Source organism: Myxocyprinus asiaticus, chromosome 7 (assembly GCF_019703515.2).
Source record: "Myxocyprinus asiaticus isolate MX2 ecotype Aquarium Trade chromosome 7, UBuf_Myxa_2, whole genome shotgun sequence".
Lineage (NCBI taxonomy): Eukaryota > Metazoa > Chordata > Actinopteri > Cypriniformes > Catostomidae > Myxocyprinus > Myxocyprinus asiaticus.
The window spans coordinates 6,552,853-6,578,591 of record NC_059350.1 but is presented as its reverse complement, the minus strand read 5'-3'; the positions used below and the strand labels follow the sequence as shown (position 1 = coordinate 6,578,591).

At 37.2% G+C, this 25,739-nt stretch overlaps 1 protein-coding gene across 2 annotated transcripts in view; it reads left to right on the top strand.

Moving 5' to 3' along the window:
- The first annotated feature begins 6,416 nt into the window (after positions 1 to 6,416).
- gstcd (glutathione S-transferase, C-terminal domain containing) overlaps positions 6,417 to 25,739 on the top strand; it is a 77,605-nt gene continuing 58,282 nt past the window's right edge. Inside the window, exons 1-4 of one of the 2 annotated variants that reach the window (XM_051703269.1) lie at positions 6,417 to 6,472; positions 6,876 to 7,317; positions 8,337 to 8,792; positions 14,137 to 14,394. In XM_051703269.1, the coding sequence (XP_051559229.1) occupies positions 6,444 to 6,472; positions 6,876 to 7,317; positions 8,337 to 8,792; positions 14,137 to 14,394 (1,185 nt within the window). In that variant the 5' untranslated portion in view covers positions 6,417 to 6,443. Of the gene's footprint in view, positions 6,551 to 6,875; positions 7,318 to 8,336; positions 8,793 to 14,136; positions 14,395 to 25,739 lie in introns of both variants that reach the window. The other variant, XM_051703268.1, reaches the window with a different exon arrangement.

Below are 25,739 nucleotides of genomic sequence, written 5' to 3'. Positions count from 1 at the left end.
AACTTAAAACAAACATAAACAAACACAGACACACATGCAATGTGGCCGCATGCATCTGTCTCTCTCTCGAACTGGCTCCCTTTATCTCACTCTCCCGCTGATCAGCTGATTCAGCACTGGCCATGCACCATCACGGCTCAGCCACACCCTCCTCCTTGTCACACTCCTCCCCCACCCAATTCAGGCCGGGAACCACCTCTGTAGGGGAGACGCTGCCCTTCCAGCCGTTCTGTCAGCCGGTGGTCCACCCCGCCTCCTGTGAACCTGGGGGAGAGATGAGGGAGGCGTGAGGAGAGGGAAAGGGCAAGCGGAGACACACAGAGAGAGAGAGCTGGCTCCCGGACACGCTGTTGCCCGGTCCTCAACTGCTCCTCTGCCCTCTGGCGGATGGCAGCTCGCTCCTCCCCTGGCGGACGGCAGTGAGTCTTCCGGCCCCTGGTAGATGGCCATGGCTGTTCCCCTGGCGGATAAACATAGGGGGCCTGGGTAGCTCAGTGAGCAAAGACGCTGACTACCACCCCTGGAGTCACGAGTTCAAATCCAGGGTGTGCTGAGTGACTCCAGCCAGGTCTCCTAAGCAACCAAATTGTCCCGGTTGCTAGGGAGGGTAGAGTCACATTGGGCTAACCTCCTTGTAGTCGCTATAATGTGGTTCTCGCTCTCGGTGGGGTGCGTGGTGAGTTGTGCATGGATGCCGCGGAGAATAGCATGAAGCCTCCACATGCACTATGTCTCCGCAGTAACTCGCTCAACAAGCCATGTGATAAGATGCGCGGATTGACGGTCTCAGACGCGAAGGCAACTGAGATTCGTCCTCCGCCACCTGGATTGAGTCACTATGCCACCACGAGGATTTAGAGTGCATGCCAAATTGGGAAGAAAAGGGGAGAAAAAACAAAACAAAAATAAAGAAAACCAGACACACATGCAGCGTGGCCGTGTGCACCATCACGGCCACGCCACGCCCTCCTCCTCGTCACAATCATATTTGATTATTTTTGGTAAATAAATAAAGTTTTACTTTTGTTAGAGGGTTGTCTCTTATGTTAAAAGATGAGATATGCTAAGACCCCAGCAAGCAAACAAACGAAAATGACTCCAACTATGTGACCAACTGGAGTTGATTTGCCTCATTCAATTCAATAATATCTTTTTATCATGGAGGAAACACTGACCTGCAACGCACACAGTGCAGGGACAGCGTTCTGTAAGGCCATTGGGTTCATCAGTGTAAGTCAATTGAAGGCAAGGAACACAAGTTGTACTGGAGTCATCAGTGCAATGACAATAGACACGGTTTCCTAAATTATTAAAGAATATAGGCCTACTTTCTTAAAAGAGAATGATTTGATGAATAATTCAATGTAATTATTTATCCTATACGCAGGGTTGGAGAGTAATGAAATACATGTAACTGGATTACGTATTTAAAATACAAAATATAAGTAACTGTATTCCACTACAGTTACAATTTAAATCATTGGTAATTAGAATACAGTTACATTCAAAAAGTATTTTGATTACTGAAGAGATTACTTTGCATTTTATTGTCATTTGTTTCATTAAATATTTAGTCCTTTCAGATGGAAAACATTTATACATATAAATGATGTGATCCAAAGTGCATTTGAACAGCGGTGAAACACTTTCTTATGATGTGTTACATTCATACGAGCAGACAGAGAAGTAAGTTTGAAGTAAGTTTGGAGCAGAAGAAATAGAAATAAACCTTGTGTAAATTGTCAGCTTTACGCTAAGCTAAAATGCTATTTCTAGCCATTTTACATGCACATTACCAGGCACGATCACATTTTCATCAAGAAAATTCACGTTGGATCATAATTTCTTTTTTTCTAGTAAGACCTTTGATATTAGGGCAAAAATCATATTCTTGATAATAATTTTTGTATTGTTTTCCTGTAAAAATATCAAAAAATCCTTAAAACAAGATCAAGAACAATTTGATTTATCTTGTTTTAGAAACAACACTGCATAAGATATTTCGGTTTTTCAGAGAATGTATTTTTAACATGTGTATTTTGTCTTACTGTACTGGCAGAGTTTTTATAGTCAAAACAAGTGAAAAAATCTACCAGTGCTGAAGAAGTAATCCAAAGTATTTAGAATACATTACTGACCTTGAGTAATCTAACAAAATACGTTACAAATGACATTTTACAGCATGTCTTCTGTAATCTGTAGTGGAATACATTTCAAAAGTAACCCTCCCAACCCTGCCTATATGTAGAAAAGTTACAGCCAAAAAACAACCAGGACTAACTTACTTTTTCCTCAAAAAGACAACTTATTCTAATTTGCTCATTTAATTAATTGTGTTCTGGATAAATTCAAAAATGTATTTATTTTAATTATTTTATAAAAAAAAAAAAAAAGAAAAAAAAAGAAAGAAAATCTTTAGGCTATAGACTCATATTCAGAACATGTACATAAAAATACAGTAAAACCAGTAACAGTCCACACATGGGGCAGCAGTTTTAATTTATGTCATAATCAGCACGTGCACATGCACTGAAACACAGTTCAATGTTTATAGTTACAATTGCAGAAATAGATTAAATGATCTTTAAATTGAACATGTTCATATAAAGTGCAAGGGAGGTTTTTTCAATCAAGAGTACAAGTTGTTTCATCCTCAGACTTTATAAACACTGTTGTGTTTTCTTCAGCACATTAGATGAAATAATCGTTAATTAGTATGCTGATAAACTGGCTTCTCCATGGACTAATGTTTTTAAGCTTTAAAGGGTCAAGCTCTAAAAAAATTATCCATTTAGATTTCTTCATCAACTCTCACAATGAAGTCTTCAAGCAGAACACTCCTAAAGACCAATATTACATCCATGGAGACCAATGTAAAATTCCACTTTTTGCAATATTTGTTTCACACATGGAATATCTCCTCTTGAAATAAGTAAGTAGTTGGATTCTGTAAAGTACAAATGAAAGACATCTCAGCATCATCATACACATACATATACATAAACATAAATACAGATAAAAGTGCAACTTTAAAATGGTCTTTGACTCTGGAAGAAAACTAAATATAAAGGATGTTTTCATAATCTTGTTTAGGTATGCTGCAAGTCTGTTCAGACCTACTGTAAGTATTTGATGTTCTTTGTTAAACCCCTGATCAATTCCATAACTATTAATTATATGTAGGAATACATTTTCACCTGCCTATTATCTTAGCAATCCCAACTGATTTTCTCTGATTGGATTCATATCCTAATATCTCTCAAGTTATTTTTATTTTCTCCTGCACCTAACTATTGGCACCAAAATTCTAAAAAAAGTTAAACTCAAACGTGTAAAACATTGTCTTGTTTGACTGCATTTTATATACAACAGGGGCGATTCTACTTAAATCTATGGGGGGCTCAGCCTTAAATGACTATAATATTTGCACATTTTATGTATTCCTGTAAAGAACTGGCCATGGAGACGGTGTTAGGATCCATGTAATCCAAATTGAGCTACTTTGCCACAAACAAATCAACAAATTGTTCAGTGTAAACTACACTGAACAAATGGGCAGTGGTGGCTCAGTGGTTAAGGCTCGGGGGTCGGGGGTTCAAGCCCCAGCACCGCCAAGATGCCACTGTTGGGCCCTTGAGCAAGGCCCTTGACCCTATCTGCTCCAGGGGCGCTGTATCATGGCTGACCATGCACTCTGACCCCAGCTTGGCTGGGATATGTGAAAAAAAAAAAAGAATTTCACTGTATATGTGCAAATGTATAATGTGTGATAAATAAATTAAATTAAAATTAATTAATTAAATGTTAACCTAAAAATTTGCTTCATGTGGTAACATCTAAATGAACTGGTTTTGTTCAAGTTCAATATTTCAAATATTATTTAACATCACTTAATCATCCTGAATACATTAGGTAACACCAGCAAAACTAATTTTAAGGAATAGATCAGGTAGAAATAGCTCCTTTTAAGTAAAAACTTTTTACAGTGTGCAAAATAGCCTAGTTTTTTTTACTATTAATATTTACTTTTAATATTTTTTTATACAACAGTGAAATTAAAACTTTGTCTAACTTGCCATAACATTTGTAGACATGTAACAGATAAAGTCTCATTTTTATGACTAACAATCACAGTTTCCAAATCTATTTCAGTAAAAAAAAAAAAAAAAAAAAAAAAAGAACTTTCTAAAACATTAAAAGAACAATAAAACTGAAAGGTCTCACCAAATCAGTTAACTTGACTGGGAACTCTGAGCTATTGAGACCTTGATGTAAGGAACTGAAGCTTGTTGTTCAAATGTCAGATTTCAACAGGTGTGGTAATCCAAACACATTTAAAGGGATAGTACACCCAAAAACAATGTTATCATTTACTCACTCTTATGTCGTTCCAAACCTGTATGACTTTCTTTGATATTGAGATTGAAATGTTATGAATTCTTCACAAAAGGTGGATTTCTGAAAAATATCCTGGCCATTTTTAGTAGTCACTACCAAGGGCGTAGCCAGGAAATTACTTTTGGGTGGGCCTCAACAAAAATGGAGGGGCCAAGTTTTCGCCCAACAATTTTTTTTAACCAATTTTTCTTAACAACAGGGAAGCGGCACATTAAAACAGTTCTTCCACACTTTCAGAAATTAGAATTTATGCATTTTTGAAACAATTTTATAAATATATATTTGAAGACAAAGAATAATCTCTAATATTCTGGGTGGGCCTAGGTCTAATTTGGGTGGGCCCAGGCCCACCCTGGCCCACACTTGGCTACGCCACTGGTCACTACAAGAACAAAAACTTTAAGTCACTTTCCTTGTGATGAAGTTCAAAGGCTTAAAGGGATAGTTCACCCAAAAATAAAAATTCTCTCATCATTTACCCTCATGCCATCCCAGAAGTGTATGACTTTCTTTCTTCTGCTGACCACAAATGAAGATTTTTAGAAGAACACATCAGCTACTGTATGTAGACCCTTCCAATGCAAGTGAATGATGGCCAGAAATCTGAAAGTCCAAAAAGCATAAAAATACAGCAGAAAAGTAATACGACTCCAGTGATTAAATCCATATCTTCAAAAGCGATATGAAAGGTGTTAATGAGATCAATATTTAAGTCATTTTTTACTATAAATCTCCACTTTTACGTTACTTTCACATCTGAATGTCACATGTGGTGCCATCTGTGCTCACATCTGTGAGTAATGAGTAAATGATAAAAAATAAAAATTCATTTTTGAATGAACAATCCTTTAAATGAATGAGTGTGGTGATTTGATTAACTTGGCTCAAAAAAATGAGCAAATCAGAGCTGGGCCAATTTTCAGGGTTAAATGAACATAAAAAGGGGACTGCGGCTGTCAAGTTCCAAATAAATAAATAAAATATCACGGTGGTCCATATAACTTATTCCGCTATTCAGAGTCTTCTGAAACCATATACGCTTAAAAGCTTCAGTCCCCTTTCATTGTTATTCAAAATAGTAACATCTCCTTTTGTTATCCGTGGAACAGAGAATGTTTTACATTAACTAATAACTTTCTGATGATTTGATCATGATAAATGCCTCATTATAATTAAATAATTTATTAGTGATGATGGGATCATCACATGCAGGTGCAGCATTATTTACACTAATACACAATGCCCACAAAAACATTATTGCATTGATAGTCAAACACATCTATTGTTTACATGTTAATTTTTATTTTGGTTTTTCTTGTAAACTAGCTACAGTAGGTGTCTTTATTTTTTTATTTGTTATGTTGTGCAAATTTAAACTAAATTCTAACATGTTTTGACGTTTTGGTAATCAATTACATGCATCTATTTTCACTTTTTAAAGCCACGGTGCACTCATGCTATATGAGATATTTTAATTACACCATAGTGTAAAATACATAAGATTTTCATTATTTCATCTAGGTCTGTGTTTTTAGATTTGAGACTTTTTTTTTTTTAACCGTGTTTCCAAATCAGTGATATGGAATCTGCTTTCAGTTATATGAAGCAAATTTACCTATACTCTTAATAAACTTTATTGTTGTATTTCTGAGTATTTATGTAAAATTTTAACTGTCTCAGCGTCATTAAGAGTAGACCATCGCGCTCAATTTCCCGGAGGGTCGTGTCTAGAAAGGAACCCCCTACCTGCAAAGAGTCTCGCGAGAGTCGCACGCGACATTCATGCACTTTTTGTTTATTGTGTTTATTTGGAGTCCCACAGAAACCCTACAAATATTAACACCATAAACCTCACCATAACCTTAACCCTAGCCCTAAATCGAACCCTAAACTATAACCCCAATAATATAAAATGTGACTAACGTGAGACTTTTGCAGTCAGACGGTTCCTTTCTAGTCACGAACCGGAGGAAGAGCTGGTGGAACTCAAACGGGGTTATCGGTTTACAGTTGGAATGTTTTTAATGTGACACAAACAGCAGCACATGATTTCCCCCTCCATCTCAACTAAAATGTAGGTAAAATTTACATTCTTTTGTTATTTTTCCATGAAGTTACAGCCCAGTACTCAACGTCAGTTAGTGAATAAAATGTATGTACATTCTGAATAGATACATATTTTAATTGATTAATATATTTGTTCGTATTTGACCACTAATATGCATGTAAAGTTATTTATTCCACCAAAACATTTTTGCGTTATAAAATACTTTTAAGCTGAACGCATTGCTTGTTTAGGCTAGCATCAGAATACTTATTAATGTATCCACAGTTCATAACAACATAAATGTGTTTTTGTTGTTTGTGTCCCTTACAAGTAGCCTACTAACCCTAACCTACTGTTGTTACACCAAGGTGTCATAGATTCAGATTGAAATAATAAACATTTAAATTAAGATCCTGTATTTCTATTTAAGCATTCACCAACACCAGAGAATCCAAATGAAGCAAACAGACCCACAGTCTGGCATGGAGAGTCTTTATCTGGAAGTGTCCACTCAGAATGACACTGTGTCTCTCCCCCTGCACTCCTCCATCGTCCTCTTCCTCCTGTCCTATACAGAGTGCACATCTTTCCGTGTCTTCCTGGTCACTGATCAGCCTGGCATCCTGCAGTCCCTGTCAGGTCTGGTGCCCGAGGGTCTCAGTGTTTCTGAGGTGATGAGGGACAAGCTGCCAGAGCTGGTTAGGATGTGCCGTCTTCCAGCTGCATTAGAGCCTGACGTTTGCTTTTGCAGAGCCGGCCTAGCTGTCGTATTGAGACACATCATTCAGAGGACGTGTAAGCTAATACCAGGCCGCAGAGATGTGGCGTCACTCCTGGGCTTCAAGAACACCTGTCTTAAGGCTTGTGCTGAGGTGAGATGAAGTTTAAAATGTCTGTGCTGTGCAGGTGTCTCATGCCATATTAATAGGTTTGATTTGTGATGGGCACAATCACAAACAAAAATGTTGATGGTTGAATTTGAATGAATGATTTCACATTGTAGCCTTAAAGGAATAGTTCACCCCAAAGTGAAAATTCTCTCATCATTTTCTCACCCTCATGCCATCCCAGATGTGTATAACTTTCTTCTGCAGAACACAAACAAAAGATTAGAAGAATATTTAAGCTCTGTAGGTCCATACAATGCAAGTCAACAGGGTCCAAAACTTTGAACCTCAAAAAAGCACATTAAGGCAGCATAAAAGTAATTCACACAAATCCAGTGGTTAAATCCATGCCTTCTGAAGTGATATGATAGGTGTGGGTAAGAAACAAGTCAATATATAAGTCCTTTTTTTTAAACGATAAATTCTCCTCCCTGCCAGGTAGGTGGCGGTATGCATGAAAAATGTGAATCGTCAAAAAAAAAAAGAATGTGAAAGTAGAGATTGATAGTAAAAAAGGACTTAAATATTGATCTGTTTCTCACCCAAACCTATCATATCACTTCTGAAGACATGGATTTAACCACTGGAGTTGTGTGGATTACTTTTATGCTGCCTTTATGTACTTTTTTGAGCTTCAAAGTTCTGGCCACCATTCACCTGCATTGTATGGACCTACAGAGCTGAAATATTCTTCCAAAAATCTTTTGTTTGTGTTCTGCAGAAGAAAGAAAGTCATACACATCTGGGATGGCATAAGGGTGAGTAAATGATGAGAGAATTTTCATTTTTGGGTGAACTATTCTTTAACACCATTTTACTGTAGTAAAACGTTGTTCATTGCATCAAAACTATTTCCGCTAAATATTACTATAGTAAAACTACCTTTATATTAATTTGTATTTATTATTATAAATAGTACTAAACAAAATATTAATAGTGGAGATGTGAAACGATAAGTCACATTTATTTGTTGTTGACTGATCTTGTAGTCTTCTGCTCCTCAGGTGAGTCAGTGGACCAGACTGTGTGAGCTGGACATTCCCTGTGCGGTGGAGAAACACTTACAAAACCCAGAAGAACAGGTGCCATCTGCAATCCTGAACCTGGAGAAGAGGTTGGGAGAACCTGTCAAAGTCCACAATGATGACAAGATACGCCGACAGAAGCTACAACAGCAGAAGAAGACTTCCTCTCAGAGTGAAGCACAACTAAATGGCCCCAGCAGTGAGGAGGGCCCCTTAACACAGGGCCACCTGAATGAATCGGATCATGGAGTTGAGCTCAGTGCTGCTCTGGCAAAACTCTCTGTGAATGCAGTTCCAGCTGTGTCCACCAGAGAGTGCTCTGACATAAGGAAAGTCAAGACCACAGATCTGCCAGAGTTGGAACATGTGTTTGCAGAGGGACTGTACTTCACTCTCACTGATGTAGTCTTGCTGCCTTGCATCCATCAGTACCTGGTAAGAAACATCACTCAAACAAATCCCAATCTGTTTCCACTCATTCTGTAGGGTCAATTAGGGTAATCTGGGTGTTTTTTTTTATTGCACTTTTTATCATCACAAAACATTTTTTTCATCCTAACACTTCGTTCAACAAAAATGTTGCTTGTGATAGAGAAAGTAATGTACAACAGTGATTCTTAACTGGGTTTGCTTCTGAACCCAGATTTTAAATTAGACATCAAGTAAAAAAGTAAGCAAAAATGTCCTTTAAATTAAAACATTGGCATTTAATAATTGATTTATATTATTGTTTTTTAAATGGATTTAGAAAATTAATGGACTGATGCTCTTGGCAGCCCATCATTTACAGCACAAAGCACATTGTGTTTGGCACAAACCTTGTTTTTCGTTGGTACAAATGAACCCAGATTTAATGTAGTCTGGATTGTTTGTTCTTTTACCTTTCATAATTTTTTTCCTGGTTTTTGGGTATAAGGGCATATTATGCAGTCTGCCTTACTTGCCTTATACCAAGTGATAGCTTACTGGTAATTTGTGCCAAAATACCATTCATGAGTTTGATTAGAAGCACAGCCTTTGAAGTCAGCAACAAAACACGGTTGAAGCATTTTCTCCTCTCTTAAAAGTTTATAAGCAGATTTATTTTTGCTATCCTCGTGCGACCCCGCATACACATGTGTGGATGTTGTATTATGGCTTTGCTAGATGCAACGCATAATTTAAATTCATTTAAATCGACTGATCTCAGTTCAGAAGACTCTGGGCTGTCATGAAAGGGTTACATTTTCAATATATGGAGTCATGAGACAAAACAACATGGCGCTGATCACAGCAGAGTTTGTCTTTGGGAGAAATGGCAACAAAACTGCATCTGGTAAGAAACCTAATTAAGTTTTTACATTGAAACCTGTTTGAGTCAAAATATTAAAGTCTCTAGTTTCATTCGATATGCCATTTTTTAAAAATTTGAGCGATTTATTGCAAATTTGCCATGCTTATAAACACAGTGTACACTAATGTGCACATTAGCACAGGATTTTCATTAGAATCCTATATTTACTCTGCATATTCACATTGAAAAGAAAAATGTTGCTTTCAGAGGCTTTATATGGAGTTAGGATGAAAATACGGTGCATTTCCAACTGTTCTGAGACCAGTGCAGACAGACAGCACACTGGAGGTTAAGTCATTCACTAAATAGGGAGCAAGGGAGCATCCTATAGCTCTCTATGCAGCTAAGTGCATTCACTCCTAAAATCCGACCAAAAGTTCAGTTTCAGGCTGCAGATGATGTTTGGACCACTCAGCATGTTTGGCAGACATGGGACAATGATAATCAGTACATAGATTCAAAATGTATAATGTATAATTTTATTTTAACTTGGTTGGCAATGATTGGATGATGCTGGATGATCCATTACTTTGTATCATAATTAATTATACTAATTTCTGATGTAATGTATGTAACGTCTCAAAAACTTGAGTAATCAACACTCCTGGAAACAAATTTAAAAAATGTATTAAAAAAAAAAATCTTTAACTTGGTATTATTTAAAATTGCACAACTTACTCCCACTGTCCACATACACCAATCAGCCACAACATTAAAACCCCCTGCCTAATATTGTGTTGGTCTCCCTCGTGCCGCCAAAACATCGCCAACCCACATCTCAGAATAGCATTTTGAGATTATATTCTTCTCTCCACAATTGTACAGAGTAGTTATCTGAGTTACCGTAGACTTTGTCAGCTCCAACCAGTCTGGCCATTCTCTGTTGATCTCCCTCATCAACAAGGCATTTCCGTCCACAGAACTGCCGCTCACTGGATGTTTTTTGTTTTTGGCACCATTCTGAGTAAATTCTAGAGACTGTTGTGCATGAAAATCCCAGCAGATCAGCAGTTACAGAAATGCTGAAACCAGCCCATTTGGCACCAACAATCATCCATGCGATTATCTAATCAGCCAATCATGTGGCAGCAGTGCAGTGCATAAAATCATTCAGATACGGGTCAGGAGCTTCAGTTAATGTTCACATCATCCATCAGAATGGGGAAAAATTTGATCTCAGTGATTTGGACCATGGCATGATTGTTGGTGCCAGATGGGCTGGCAACAAAAGAGCAAGAAAGAGAAAGTCACGCTGTGGTGCCAGGAAGCTATACTAACTATATAAGCTTAAATAGTTAGTTGTAGTTTATAATTTGCATTTAGCATAATTTTTCCCCTGTTCTGAACAGACCTGCAACCCATTTGAGTCCCACATTACCCTACCAGATTACCCTAATTTGCCCCATTAATTACTATTCATCACAAAGTGAGACATTCTTCCATCTAGTTTTGCAGCAGAATATATCTTTGATATTCACAAGTGCTTTCACATCATATTAGACACAGATGTGTTCTTGACTGTTTGACATACTTATTCAGTGTGGTTCTCTCATTCTTACAGTTAATTTTGATGGTAGATTGTATTTCAATTGAAATGCATCAAGTGGGAAGTGTTGCGTGAGACTGTGAATTAGATTCATTGCGCTGTGATGTCCCTGAACTCTTTCACTCCAAGAGAATGAAAGACTGACACTAGTATTTGCTACACCATTACTCTTGGAAAAATCAGTGGCAAAAGATTTAAAGGTTATAATCAGACTCTTTTGGTTTTGAATGGAAATGTTCAAATTAAATTATAAAATTGTGCTCATTATAGGCAAACAGCACTTTAATTGTTAGTGACACTTGCTTAGTGATATTATGTTGTCATACTTTGGAATAAATGATTGAAACAAACACCTAACCTTTTGAATTAGACTTCAGTGCATAACTCATCCTGTACCGTATGTACTATGGACATTAATGATAGCTCAAAATATTTAAGACTCACATCGCATAGACTTGCATTGAAGTTTGCGGCCCAGTCCATATCTAGAGACCAGAATAGACTTGGGCCAATAAGAAACCACCCATAACATTTATTTTATTTTATAAATTAGTATAAATTAATTTATTTTTATATATTAAGTATTAATCCACCTATTAAAAATGACAATTATTCTAAATTTATATTGTAAGAATTTCTTTTATTAAAAAGCATTATTTATTGTATCTAAATTGACAGTGACAGTGAATACATTTCTTCATGATGCCCCTGAACACATTCACTCCTTGAACTTGAGCACAGATTATGTCCCTTGGCCTTCAGTTAACCTGTGATGTGTCTTCGGGGTCAGGTTTGTGTGTATGTGTCTGTGTGTGTCTATCCATCCATTTCTCTTCCTTTCTTGCTCTGTTCTCTGTCTTTGTCTCTCTCCCCTCATCTTTGTTCATTCTCCCGTCTCTCCCCTACCATTTTCTCGCTTTCGGTTCTGTGTGGTCAGCGGCGCATGGTGCCTTCTCATTTCACACTCCGTCTAGCATGTCTCCCTCCTTCTGTTCTCTTCTTCCTTCTTTCCCTCTCTCTTTCCTCTGCAGAGCGATGATAGGAGCGTCAGAGAGCTGGAACTCCTGCTCTTGCTTCAGTGGACACAACACTTTGATGGGTTACTTAAGGCACTGCGGCTCGCTGTCATTGCACATTTTTTAATATGCATTCACTTTTAGTAAAACTCCTAGTTAGCGCAACAGAATGTGAGACAGAATGCAAGCCTGTTTGCCGTAACAATTGTACATTTGTTTTGAAATGTGTCCTGTTTTTCCACTGAAACAGGGTTTTTCAACCTTTTTGGCAGTTTAACCCCTATTGTCTACATTATTTACTCTAGTAGTTATTTACATTTACATTTATGCATTTGGCAGACGCTTTTATCCAAAGCGACTTACAGTGCCCTTATTACAGGGACAGTCCCCCTGGAGCAACCTGGAGTTAAGTACCTTGCTTAAGGACACAATGGTGTTGATTGAACCAACAATCTTTTGCTTATCAGTTCAGTGCTGTAGTCCACTACGCCACCACCACTCCAAGTTATATAATGAGTGATACATTAAATAGCTTTTTTTTTTTTTTTAAGATCACAGAAAGTTACACTTTGGTTATATGTTGTTATATACTGTATAGTTATAATTTTAAGTTATTGACTGTTTAAATTTGGGACATTTTACAACCTTTCAATAAATATAATTGTTAAATAAATGTAACATAACAGATTTTTCTATCAGAGACAGTTATATTTAATTAATATTTTGGTTGTTTTAATTGTATAGATTTTATTTTAAAAACATGTTAATTAAAAAAGATTTAAAAAAAAATTTTTAATCACCTATTAAGAGTTCAAATTATGGCTTTATTTTAACAGTTATACAGTTTTTAACATTTAATAAAACTACTATAAACACCCAAAGAGATTTTAAGTGATACTATATATACTATATATATTTTTTGTTATATATATATATATATATATATATATATATATATATATATATATATATATATATATATATATATAAAATGAATAATACATTTAATGACAAATATTTCTATATAAAGTTCTATTTTGGGTATATAAAGTTATATTTAATTAATATTTTTAATTGTATAGATTTTATTTAAAAATGTTTCAAAAGTAATTTATAATTTATTTTAATAAAATTTTATATTATAAATGTCATATTTATTTTTAAAATAATTTATATTATATATTTATTATCAGTTATATTTAATTATTTGATTTAATTTGAAATATCCCTTGAGAGTTCAAGGTTTGCTTTATAAATGCTTTATAAATGTATATTAAATGCATAAATTAATTATGCTTTTAATGACAGAGATTTCTATATAAGATCATAGTAATGTTATATTTTGATAGTTTTCATTTTGCACATTTTATTATAACACATTATGCTTTTTTTTTTTTTTTTTTTTTTTTTTTTTACACATTTAATTTAACTTTACATTGGCATTTATATAAAAGTCTCACCCGCTGCAGTTCCATCATGAACCTCTTCTTGTATTCTTGAACCCCTGTTTGGGAAACCTTGCTTTAAAACTTTTTCATGAATGTGGTTTGGCTACTGTAAATGAAAAGGTAAAATAGGCTTTGGTGTGTTGTGTGGAGGCCGTCAGATGAACGTCTACCACAGTGTGACATCACAATGTGGAGGAAGTACAAAACGAGTCGTTTTGGCAACTTGGTTTCAACAAATGCTCTTTTTGCAGTGAGTAGGAAGTTTTGAGTCCTGAAACTTACAGTATGTTTTTATAGTGCAATGACATCTTGTAAAAAGATAAAGGCAAATTTGATTCTTCATGCCATGACCCCTTTAAGAAAACCAATACCTTCCATAAAACTATGAATATTGTTGATTGTCATTTTTATAATGTCTCTGTTTAAACAATTGCAGATATCCCTCCAAAAGCACGCTGCCTCCTCCCTCTCCCATCTGCCCTTGCTGTTGAGCTGGTACCAGCGAGTGCAGGAGCTCCCTAGTGTACTGAGGGCCGCAAAGGATTGTGGGATGGCCCTCCACAGTCTCAACGCAGCTGACCCTTGCCCTCCTCACCCAGAGGCCCCTCAACCCAGTGAAGCCCAGCACAAAGCCCCCAAACTGAAGCAGCAACCCTTCATCGGGGGCCCGAGGCCAACTCTGACCAAACTGCAAGTAATTGTATTTCTCTCACTCGCTCTTTCTCTCGCTCTTTTGCTCTCTCCGTTCCTCTTCCCTCTCACAGGGAAAGATTACACATGGAGCGCACAGAAGCGCTTCTCTTTGCCACTCCACTGAACCTGTCAGCGGCAAACTCGCATAATCCCTAAACGGCGATCTGCTTTCAATGCGTTCAGTGGCGTGCTCTCGTCCCTTTACGGCAGCCCTGTGTGCTGCTGCGGGCCTGAACCGTGATGATAAAGGTTTTAAGCACTCCAGCGAGGCAGAACAGCAGCCGCACTGACTCGCTCTTAACTGATGGGACTCCCTGCCACTTGATACTTTAAAGACTGGCATTACGGAACTGTCTGACTCTGAGAAGCACTGGATGTTCTTTTAGTACCTTTTCAGTTCCTGAATTATAGAGGTAAAGAATGAGGTGTGATGTATGTAAATGTATTTATTTTTTAAGCATTTGTGACCTGCTCCATCATTTTGAGTCACTGTGACTCATAAACACATTTTGAGTTTTATGCTCTTTCTAATGATATAAATATAATAATATTATGTCTACTTCAAACTGTTGCCAATATATTATCATTTAAATGTTGGCTTTTCCTTTTACATTAATGAATAAAACTCAGAATGTGTTTCTGGGTCAAAGTGACTCGAAGTGGATGTGGTTAAAATGACAAAGTTTTTTCAAGCGTAAATGTAATCATAGAACAGTTTCACCGAACAGATGGACAGTCAGTTTGTCAACTCAAGAGTATCAGTTTTTTACGCTTAACTTGCCATCAGTAGTTTTGGTTCTTACAGTGTTCCAGCAAAATAGTCTTGACTGAAAAATAAAGCAACTCTGCCTACTTCACAAAATGGCAAGAACGTTTTCACTTATTAAACGGAAGGTCTTTTATTTTTCACAAAGTTTTCAAAATTACGTGCACCTCTGTGGCTTCATGGTTTTATAATTATTCACAAGTTTGACAAAGTCAGTCAGACAAGGTAAATATTGACATACTGTATGTTAAAGGTATTAAGAATTGTCTTGAAAAATTTACTTCTCAACCCAGCAAATATTATTTGGCCTTGAAAATGAATGACTAAAGTCTTTTTTGGTTATATATATATATATATATATATATATATATATATATATATATATATATATATATAGGAAAACCCACAGGTAACCTCAGGAGAAATACAGGCTGCTCTGGAAAAAGATGGTGTGGTTGTTTCAATACGACGATACTTGAACAAAAATGAGCTGCATGGTCGAGTTGCCAGAAAGAAGCCAATGCCACAAAAAAGCCCGATTACAATATGCCTGACAACACCTTGACACGCCTCACAGCTTCTGGCACACTGTAATTTGGAGTGACGAGACCAAAATAGAGCTTTATGTTCACAACCATAAGCGCTATGTTTGGAGAGGGGTCAACAAGTATTGTGCTCCTTGAAACAACCACACCATCTTTTTTGTATCCCGAACAATTCTTCTGGCAGTTGTGGCTGAAATCTTTCTTGGTCTACCTGACCTTGTCTTGGTGTCAAGAGATCCCCGAATTTTCCACTTCTTAATAAGTGATTGAACAGTACTGACTGGCATTTTCAAGGCTTTGGATATCTTTTTATATCCTTTTCCATATTTATAAAGTTCCATTACCTTGTTACGCAGGTCTTTTGACAGTTCTTTTCTGCTCCCCATGGCTCAGTATCTAGCCTGCTCAGTGCATCCACATGAGAGCTAACAAACTCATTGACTATTTATACACAGACACTAATTGCAATTTTAAAAGCCACAGGTGTGGGAAATTAACCTTTAATTGCCATTTAAACCTGTGTGTGTCACCTTTTGTGTCTGTAACAAGGCCAAACATTCAAGGGTATGTAAACTTTCGATCAGGGCCATTTATGTGATTTCTGTTATCATTATGATTTAAAAAGGAGCCAAACAACTATGTGATAATAAATGGCTTCATAAGATCACTATCCTTAAAAGTTTTTTGCATGATCAGTAATATTTTCAAAATCAATGCCAAAATTTCACAATTTCTGCCAGGGTATGCAAACTTTTGAGCATAACTGTATATATAGTATATATTTGAAAATTGGTAAAAAAAAAAAAGATAAAAATTATATATATATATATACTGGCAGCCAAAAGTTTGGAATAATGTACAGATTTTGCTGTTTTGGAAGGAAATGATACTTTAATTCACCAAAGTGGCATTCAACTGATCACAAAGTATAGTCAGGACATTACTGATGTAAAAAACAGCACCATCACTATTTGAAAAAAGTCATTTTTGATCAAATCTAGACAGGCCCCATTTCCAGCAGCCATCACTCCAACACCTTATCCTTGCGTAATCGTGCTAAATTGCTAATTTGGTACTAGAAAATCACTTGCCATTATATCAAACACAGTTGAAAGCTGTTTTGTTCGTTAAATGAAGCTTAACATTGTCTTTGTGTTTGTTTATTGAGTTGCCACAGTATGCAATAGACTGGCATGTCTTATGATCAATGTTAGGTCAAAAATGGCAAAAAAGAAACAGCTTTCTCTAGAAACTCATCAGTTAATCATTGTATTGAGGAATGAAGGCTATACAATGTTTGAAATTGCCAGATTTCATACAAAGGTGTTCACTACAGTCTTCAAAGACAAAGGACAACTGGCTCTAACAAGGACAGAAAGAGATGTGGAAGACCAGATGTACAACTAAACAAGAGGATAAGTACATCAGAGTCTCTAGTTTGAGAAATAGACACCTCACATATCCTCAGCTGACAGCTTCATTGAATTCTACACGCTCAACACCAGTTTCATGTTCAACAGTAAAGAGAAGACTCAGGGATGCAGACATTTGCAAAGAATTGCAAAGAAAAAGCCACTTTTGAAACAGAAAAACAAAAAGAAAAGGTTAGAGTGAGCAATGAAACAGATATTGGACAACAGATAATTGGAAAAGAGTGTTATGGAACTTAATCCCATTGAGCTTTTGTGGGATCAGTTAGACTGTAAGGTGCGTGAGAAGTGCCCGATAAGACAGACACATCTATGGCAAGTGCTACAGGAAGTGTGGGGTGAAATGTCACCTGAGTATCTGGACAAACTGACAGCTAGAATGCCAAGGATCTGCAAAGCTGTCATTGATTTTTTTATGAGAACTCTTTGAAGTAGTTTAATTTTTTTTTCAAATTGTTATAGTAATTTTTCACGTTATTAATGTCCTGACTTTACAATGTGATCAGTTGAATGCCACTTTGGTGAATAAAAGTACCAATTTCTTTCCATAAGAGCAAAATCTGTACATTATTCCAAACTTTTGGCCGCCAGTGTATATATAAATCCCCCCCCCCCCCCCAAAACAACTTTTGGGCTGGTTTCTATGTAAAATCCAGGGCCGATTTCTCTTCCCAGTCTACCCCTGCTCTATATCTAAAACCTAAAAAGAACCTTTTGCTCTAGAGAAAGGCAGTCAAGTGTGTAGACTTACCTGTAATAAGTTGTATTTTTTGTAAAACAATAATAAGGGTCAATTACAGTAGGGGCCTGGGTAGCTCAGTGAGTAAAGACACTGACTGACTCCAGCCAGGTCTCCTAAGCAACCAAATTGACCTGGTTGCTAGGGAGGGTAGAGTCACATGGGGTAACCTCCTCGTGGTCACTATAATGTGGTTCTCGCACTCGGTGGGGCGCGTGGTGAGTTGTGTGTTCATGCCGCAGAGAATAGCGTGAAACCTCCACATGCACTATGTCTCCATGGTAATGTGCTCAACAAGCCACGTGAAAAAATGCACGGATTGACAGTCTCATACACGGAGGCACCTGAGGTATGTTCTCCGGCACCCGGATTGAGGCGAGGACTTAAGAGTGCATTGGGAATTGGGCATTCCAAATTGGGGAGAAAAAATAAAATAAAATAAAAAAATAAGGGTCAGTTACATGATGCTCATATTTTTGTCCACATCTATTAAATGATTAAAAAATACATTACAAATGCAATTCACACAAAACAATTACTATTATGATAAACATGTTTTCAGTTGCCGAGTTTAAAGTAATTTTGATATTTTTTTCTGGGACTTAAAGTAAAAAGTGTCATAAGGTGTAACTGTCCAGAGGCAGTAAAATAAAATCAAAAATCAAAGTCTCATTAAAAGCTGAAATTTTACATGACATTTTGGAAGTCATTAGATCATTTTTTTTTTTTTTTTTTGTAGAAAATAATATAACGGTTTTTCAAAAAGTTGTGAAACCAACATGGACAAAAAGATTAATTTTCTACTAGGTCTGGGTATTGATACAGATTTCCTGATTCGATTCTGATTTTATAAGCTCCCGATTCAATTCTGATTTCGATTTGCTATTGATTCATATGGATATATTTTAGTTATAATGTCCACTTTGCTTACATGTGAAAGAAATTCTCTCCCAGACAATACTGTTAATTATACTGGGGAATATTAATTTAAATAATTATATTTTATTAGTTTTTCATCATATTGGTCATATTTTAGCTTTTAAAAAATGAACAAATCCATGTATTCCATCAACAAATATGATATTAAATGCATATATTATATTTTGTAACATGTTTATTGTTTACAAGCATAACTTGTACTATTTACAAGTATTTAAATTAGAGCCCGACCGATATGGGATTTTTGAGACCATACCGATTTTAGAGAGGGAAAATTCACAGATTACCGATATGGTGGCCGATATAGTTAATTTTTGAGCTGGAATGACTTTTTCTATGTGGATTGTTCACAGATTTTGCACCGATATGACTATGCAAAGGTACTCAGGAGGCTGCTTTCTTAAACAGACATTTTTATCAAAGAATATTTGACATTATTATTATACATTGTCAACAAATTCTAGAAATGAACACTGAGAAAATAAAGAATAAATAAAAATACAATAAATAGCTTAAAAAATATCAGTACTGTATGTTCAGTATCAGTCAGTTGCTGACCATTAAAATAAAGAATAAATTCAAATAAAATAAATAGCTAAATAAACATCAGTACTGTTTAGTATCAGTCAAATGCTGACTATTTTAATACTGCCAGTCAATTATTGGCAGGTTGTAAAACAATAAGCATTTACACCTGCCGAGATAAGAGATAAACAGTCGCAGCGGTGTTACACGGTTTTCTGCTATAGAAGTTAAGGGGAAACTTTCAACGGTGGAAAACAATACTTTCAAATATTACATTTTATAAATGCAACGACTGGAATTGTTCGGTTGAAGGGGGTACCAAACTGTGAATCCTTAACAAAACAGTTTGGTGAATTTGTTTACACATTAGCTTCCACTCAGTTGACAAGGGATGAAAGTAGCTACATGGTTAGTTAGTTAGCTATGAGCTCGTTGTCATGGAGAGCAAAAGATGGACATTGTTTATTTACTTTCCAGCATTGCATCACATCAACTAGGTAACAGCATAGCGTGAAATCAACACTCAACAGACACAATCCACCACCGCACTGAGCTGCAAAAAGATGCTTTGATGTTTAACTTTCAATCTGCTACATTACTGACTGCACTGACAAACTATAGCTGGCTAACAGCAAACAGACATGAGTGACATGGTTGTCAGGGACAGGGTTAACGTTATATTAGTTATATTGAAAAGGGAAAATGATGGGGTCATTGTTTATTAACTTTCCAGTATGTATTTCACAAACTAGTTAGCAACATACCGCGAAGACACCGCTCAACTTAGCACCACCTAACTACGCCCTGTCTGCAGAGCCACCGTCAGTTCAGAGTCAGCTCTGTAAACAGTGGAGTCGGAGCATGCTCTGCTGGACAAACTACGTAATGACACCAATTATAAAGCATTGTTTTCTGCATTATATGTTCTGAATAAAAGTTTTCATATCTGAGCATATCGGTAAAATGTACGCAGATACTGATATATATCGGGCGGACACTAATTTAAATTGATTTGTTGAACACATACTAAAAAATTTAATTGTTTTCCTATGTGTTTTTATAATGAGGGTTTTCAACTTATGAGTAAAATACGGTCTGTGGTAAACACTAGACTATACGTGGACATTTAACACCATGATATGTTAAAGTTACAAAGAAACAATACCATGCAATACCATCTCTGTACCATGGTACCACATCCTTTTTTGTAAGGGCTGTTAATCTTACACTGCATTCTTATACTAGTTTGTACTTTTCTAGCCAACTTTATATTGTAGGACTTCTAATATTATTGTCATTGTATGGTGAATTGCTTGGTTTACTCCCAGCCCCCCATGTTTCAGACTTCTGCTAGTCTGTTTTCATTTTCTCACCATTCCAGATAATGCACCTATAAGGTTGTGTTTCATGGAAAGCTCAGCTTGAGACATAATTACTGTGCTCTCCTTCCCTGGAGGAACCTGCAGATTCAGCTCATACCCTCCTCTGCACTCTTCTGCTGCTTATTCAGTCTTTCACCTCTTCCATAACAGCCCTGCTGATTTACCCAGCATCTAAACACACCACCAACTCCAGCAACACGGTTACCCCAGTGCAGAAATGTGCTAATAATGAGTAAAGAGCCTTCTGTGGTCTCACACTCATCTGGTGTACGGCCCCCACAGGAGAGACAAACAGAGTAACAGAAATTGGTCCCTCTTCTCCTCTGCCCAGGACCACAATGCTGCAGTTGATTCTCCAGCAGGTGATAAATGCTCAGCTATTCTTGTGCAGAGTTCTCAGGCCTGTTGCAGAACTTCCAACATTCTTGCTGTATGTGTCTGGTGTTTTCCACAAGACAACAACAAACAGAGCTGTTCTGCAAAGGAAAAACACAGTAACCACACCATCACTTAGGAAAAATGGCTTCAAAGTTTGTTGATCATCCAGCCAAATGACTTGACAGTAAAGGAACACTGTTATGATTGGCTCTCTGCTCTTGACTGACCTGCTCTCTCCTTGCCATCTTACTGTTTACTGCTGCTGGGTGGGCTAGGGAAGTGATAAGGTAAAGTGGGCATTGATGTGTTGCTGAGGAAGCGGTCATATACAAATGTCTACCACAATGTGGAGGAAGTAAAGAACGAGTCATTTGGCAGCTTGGTTATATCAAATGCTCTTTTTGCAGGAACATTTTATTCCTCGTATCATGACCCCTTTAAAAGTTGGAATATTTTGAACTTGGAATACGACTGTACAGTTTATTTTGTTGCCATAATATCATAGTTTGAAAGATTTCCAAAAGAATCACAAAGTGAAATATAATTTATGTAAGACATCAAATACAAACGTCTCTATGTGCCCATCACTGCTGCTATGAGCCCCTAATAGCTAAAAACTTTATATCTGCTCTTACCTTTGGCAGTTTTCTACAAAATGAGAAGATTTTTACTTGTCTGTGAGCTTGCTTGTGTGAATAATCCAATGTTATATCTTAAATGTCCAGAACAAAATATGTGGTCCAGCAGAAAAAGCATGCTAAACAAATCATTGGTAATATATGTTATCGACTATGGATGATAAAATGTTACACAGTTGAAGTCAGAAATGTACATACACTTAGGTAGAAGTCATTAAAACTAATTTTTCAACCACTCCACAGATTTAATATTAGCAAACTATAGTTTTTACAAGTTGTTTAGGACATCAGCTTTGTACATGACACAAGTAATTTTTCCAGCAATTGTTTACACACAGATTTTTTTCACTTTTAATTGACTATATCACAATTCCAGTGGGTCAGAAGTTTACATACACAAAGTTAACTGTGCCTTTAAGCAGCTTGGAAAATTCCAGAAAATTATGTCAAGCCTTTAGACAATTAGCCAATTAGCTTCTGATAGAAGGTGTATTAAACTGGAAGTGTACCTGTGGATGTATTTTAAGGCCTATCTTCAAACTCGGTGCCTCTTTGCTTGACATCATGGGAAAATCAATAGAAATCAGCCAAGACCTCAGAAAAAAAATTGTGGACCTCCACAAGTCTGGTTCATCCTTGGGAGCAATTTCCAAATGCCTGAAGGTACCACATTCATCTGTACAAACAATAGTACGCAATTATAAACACTATGGGACCACGCAGCCATCATACCGCTCAGGAAGGAGGCGCATTCTGACTCCTAGAGATGAACGTAGTTTGATGCAAAAAATGCAGATCAATCCCAGAACAACAGCAAAGGACATTGTGAAGATGCTGGAGGAAACAGGTAGACAAGTATCTATATACACAGGAAAACAAGTCCTATATCAACATAACCTGAAAGGCTGCTCAGCAAGTCACTGCTCCAAAACCGCCATAAAAAGCCAGACTACAGTTTGCAAGTGCACATGGGGACAAAGATCTGACTTTTTGGAGAAATGTCCTCTGGTCTGATGAAACAAAAATGGAACTTTTTGGTCATAATGACCATCGTTATATTTGGAGGAAAAAGGGTGAGGCTTGCAAGCCGAAGAACACCATCCCAACCGTGAAGCATGGGGGTGGCAGCATCATGTTGTGGGGGTGGAGGGACTGTGCACTTAGATAGATGGCATTAAATAGATGGCATCATGTGGAAGGAAAATTATGTGGATATATTGAAGCAACATCTCAAGACATCAACCAGGAAGTTGAAGCTCGGTCACAAATAGGTCTTCCAAATGGACAATGACCCCAAGCATACCTCCAAAGTTGTGGCAAAATGGTTTAAGGACAACAAAGTCAAGGTATTTGAGTGGTCATCACAAAGCCCTGACCTCAGTCCGATAGAAAATGTGTGGGCAGAACTAAAAAAGCGTGTGTGAGCAAGGAGGCCTATAAACCTGACTCAGTTACACCAGTTCTGTCTGGAGGAATGGGCCAAAATTCCAGCAACTTATTGTGAGAAGCTTGTGGAAGGCTACCCAAAAAGTTTGACCCAAGTTAAACAATTTAAAGGGAATGCTACCAAATACTAACAAAGTGTATGTAAACTTCTGACCCACTGGGAAGGTGACGAAAGGAATAAAAGCTGATATAAATCATTCTCTCTACTAATATTCTTATATTTCACATTCTTAAAATAAAGTAGTAATCCTAACTGACTGACAGGGAATGGTTTCTACGATTAAATGTCAGGAATTGTGAAAAACTGAGTTTTAATGTATTTGGCTAAGGTGTATGTAATAACACCCAGACTGCGCTTCTAGTCCACTCGGAGGCCGAGATATTCAATGAAACGATGGGGGTGGTGCATAAACTGAAAATTAGACTGAATGTCTATGGAGGACCACCACCTACAATTAAGATCTGCATTTTGTGATGGGAGGTGATAGAGGGAAAAAAATTTTTTCCAGTACTTGCTGCCATCTAGTGGAATAAAATAAGACTTTTCAGAGGGAGACAGAGTAAACAGAACCAGAATTACTTGCATATAAATTAGGACAAAAAAAAAAGGAAAATTCTATTCATCATAAGACTTTAAACATATACAATATTATTAATGAATAATTGGAGTCTTTTTTTTATTTGGAGGGTTTTCTGAAAAATTAGACCAATATTTGGCAATTAGTCCACATTATGTGTAAGTGGTGAGCTTTTAAATTTGAGTGTGAAAAATTGCAGGCGGCAGCCCAAAAATGCACCTATTCCAAAACCCTATGTAACCGGCAAAGCTTAAACCCTTGTTTTAGCGCTGCGGTTAATTGACAGGTAAGCAGGCAGTGCTTTGCTGCTGTTCGAGCACATTTGAATAGATGCGTTTACACTACAAGCCCAATGTTGGTCACATGCGTTTTCGACCACTTTCGACCACCTCTGAATGTGGTTGAAATGGACAAATCTCAAAATATTTTAGACTCTGTTTACCCTTGTCTTTCACATCATCCCATTTCAAATTGAATGCCCAAAACACTTCATAACACCAGGTGTAAATGGCAAGTGTAAGGTTAATTCTCCTTGATTGGCCATTACTAAGACTAGGGGTACGTTATGCTCATGTGACTTGTAATGGCACTGAAAGTTGTTATTACAGCTGACAAGCCTCAGATGAAAACTTTCTAAATAATGATTTTTGAGACACAACACTGTCAGTAAAGACCCTTACAAGCCTTACAAGCCATGGTTTGAATTCCAGTGATTATAGTGCCGATTACACTTCATAATACCGGGTGTAAACGGCAAGTGTAATGTTAATTCTCCTTGACTGGCCATTACTAAGACTAGGGGTACATTATGCTCAAGTGACTTGCAATGGTACTGAAAGTTGTTATTACAGCTGACAAGCCTCAGATGAAGACTTTCTAAATAACGATTTTTGAGCCACAACACTGTCAGTAAAGACCCTTACAAGCCTTACAAGCCATGGTTTGAATTCCAATGAATATAGTGCCGATTAGAGTCTCACAGTTTCCTATCACAGTGGTCTCATACTCTTCTGCTGTAGGAGAGCCCTCGTAGGAGATGCCAACAGAGTAACAATGCTCTCTTTTCATTTTGCTCCGAACTATAGTGCTACAGCTGAGTCTCCAGCAGATGATACATGCACAGCTGCCATCTTGCAGGTTCTCAGGGCTGTTGCAGAACTTTATTCCCAGCTTTCTTGTGTGTGTGTGTGCATGTGTTTGGTGCTTGCCACCTCTGGCATTCAGCTACTATAAATTTGATATTTCTCGTCACACAAGTAGATATCAACTTGGTGTGTGAATGAGCTGGAGCTCAACACACACTCTTAATGCATTGCAGTCTGAAGGGATTTCCAGGCTGCATGCTTTCAGCTTAAGGTCTGCTCTGCAGCTGTTGCCTGGTGGTTTGTTGCTTTAAAGCAAATCACATTTTGTAGGGCTAGACCTTATGGCTAGCCTGAATTAGTAATGGCAGGGCAGCAAACAGAGATACACAGTAAAGAGTTACTGTTTAACAACAAGAACCACTGCTAATCACACTGGCATGTCCTAAATCAGTCAGTACATTTACATGCACTTTAGAAGTTCCATCTGAGTCAGACTAATCCAATAATTCATCTTTTTATAATGTCATATAAACGCTTTTGTCCGACAGAAATCGTACTAGTCTAATTTTTGTGGATTGAAACGTACAGATCTAGAACATTCTATTATAGCTCTGCTTTGTGTACCTGATGGAGGCCAGAATTGAACCTGCACTTCCCGCATGAGAATACCAGCTCAGCATGTGCGAATAGTGGTAGGTGACGGTTCTGATGCATTTTCTACTTTTATGCAGTGGTTTGGCAACAGAACCTCCTCCCCTCCAATTGTTTAAACACCTGGTGCTTGTTGCGTCCCATCATAAATCTACAGATACGCCCAGTTAATGCACATGGTGTTCCTGAGGTCCAGATGGGTCACCTCCTAATGTTGACACACCTCTGGACTTACTTTACCTTC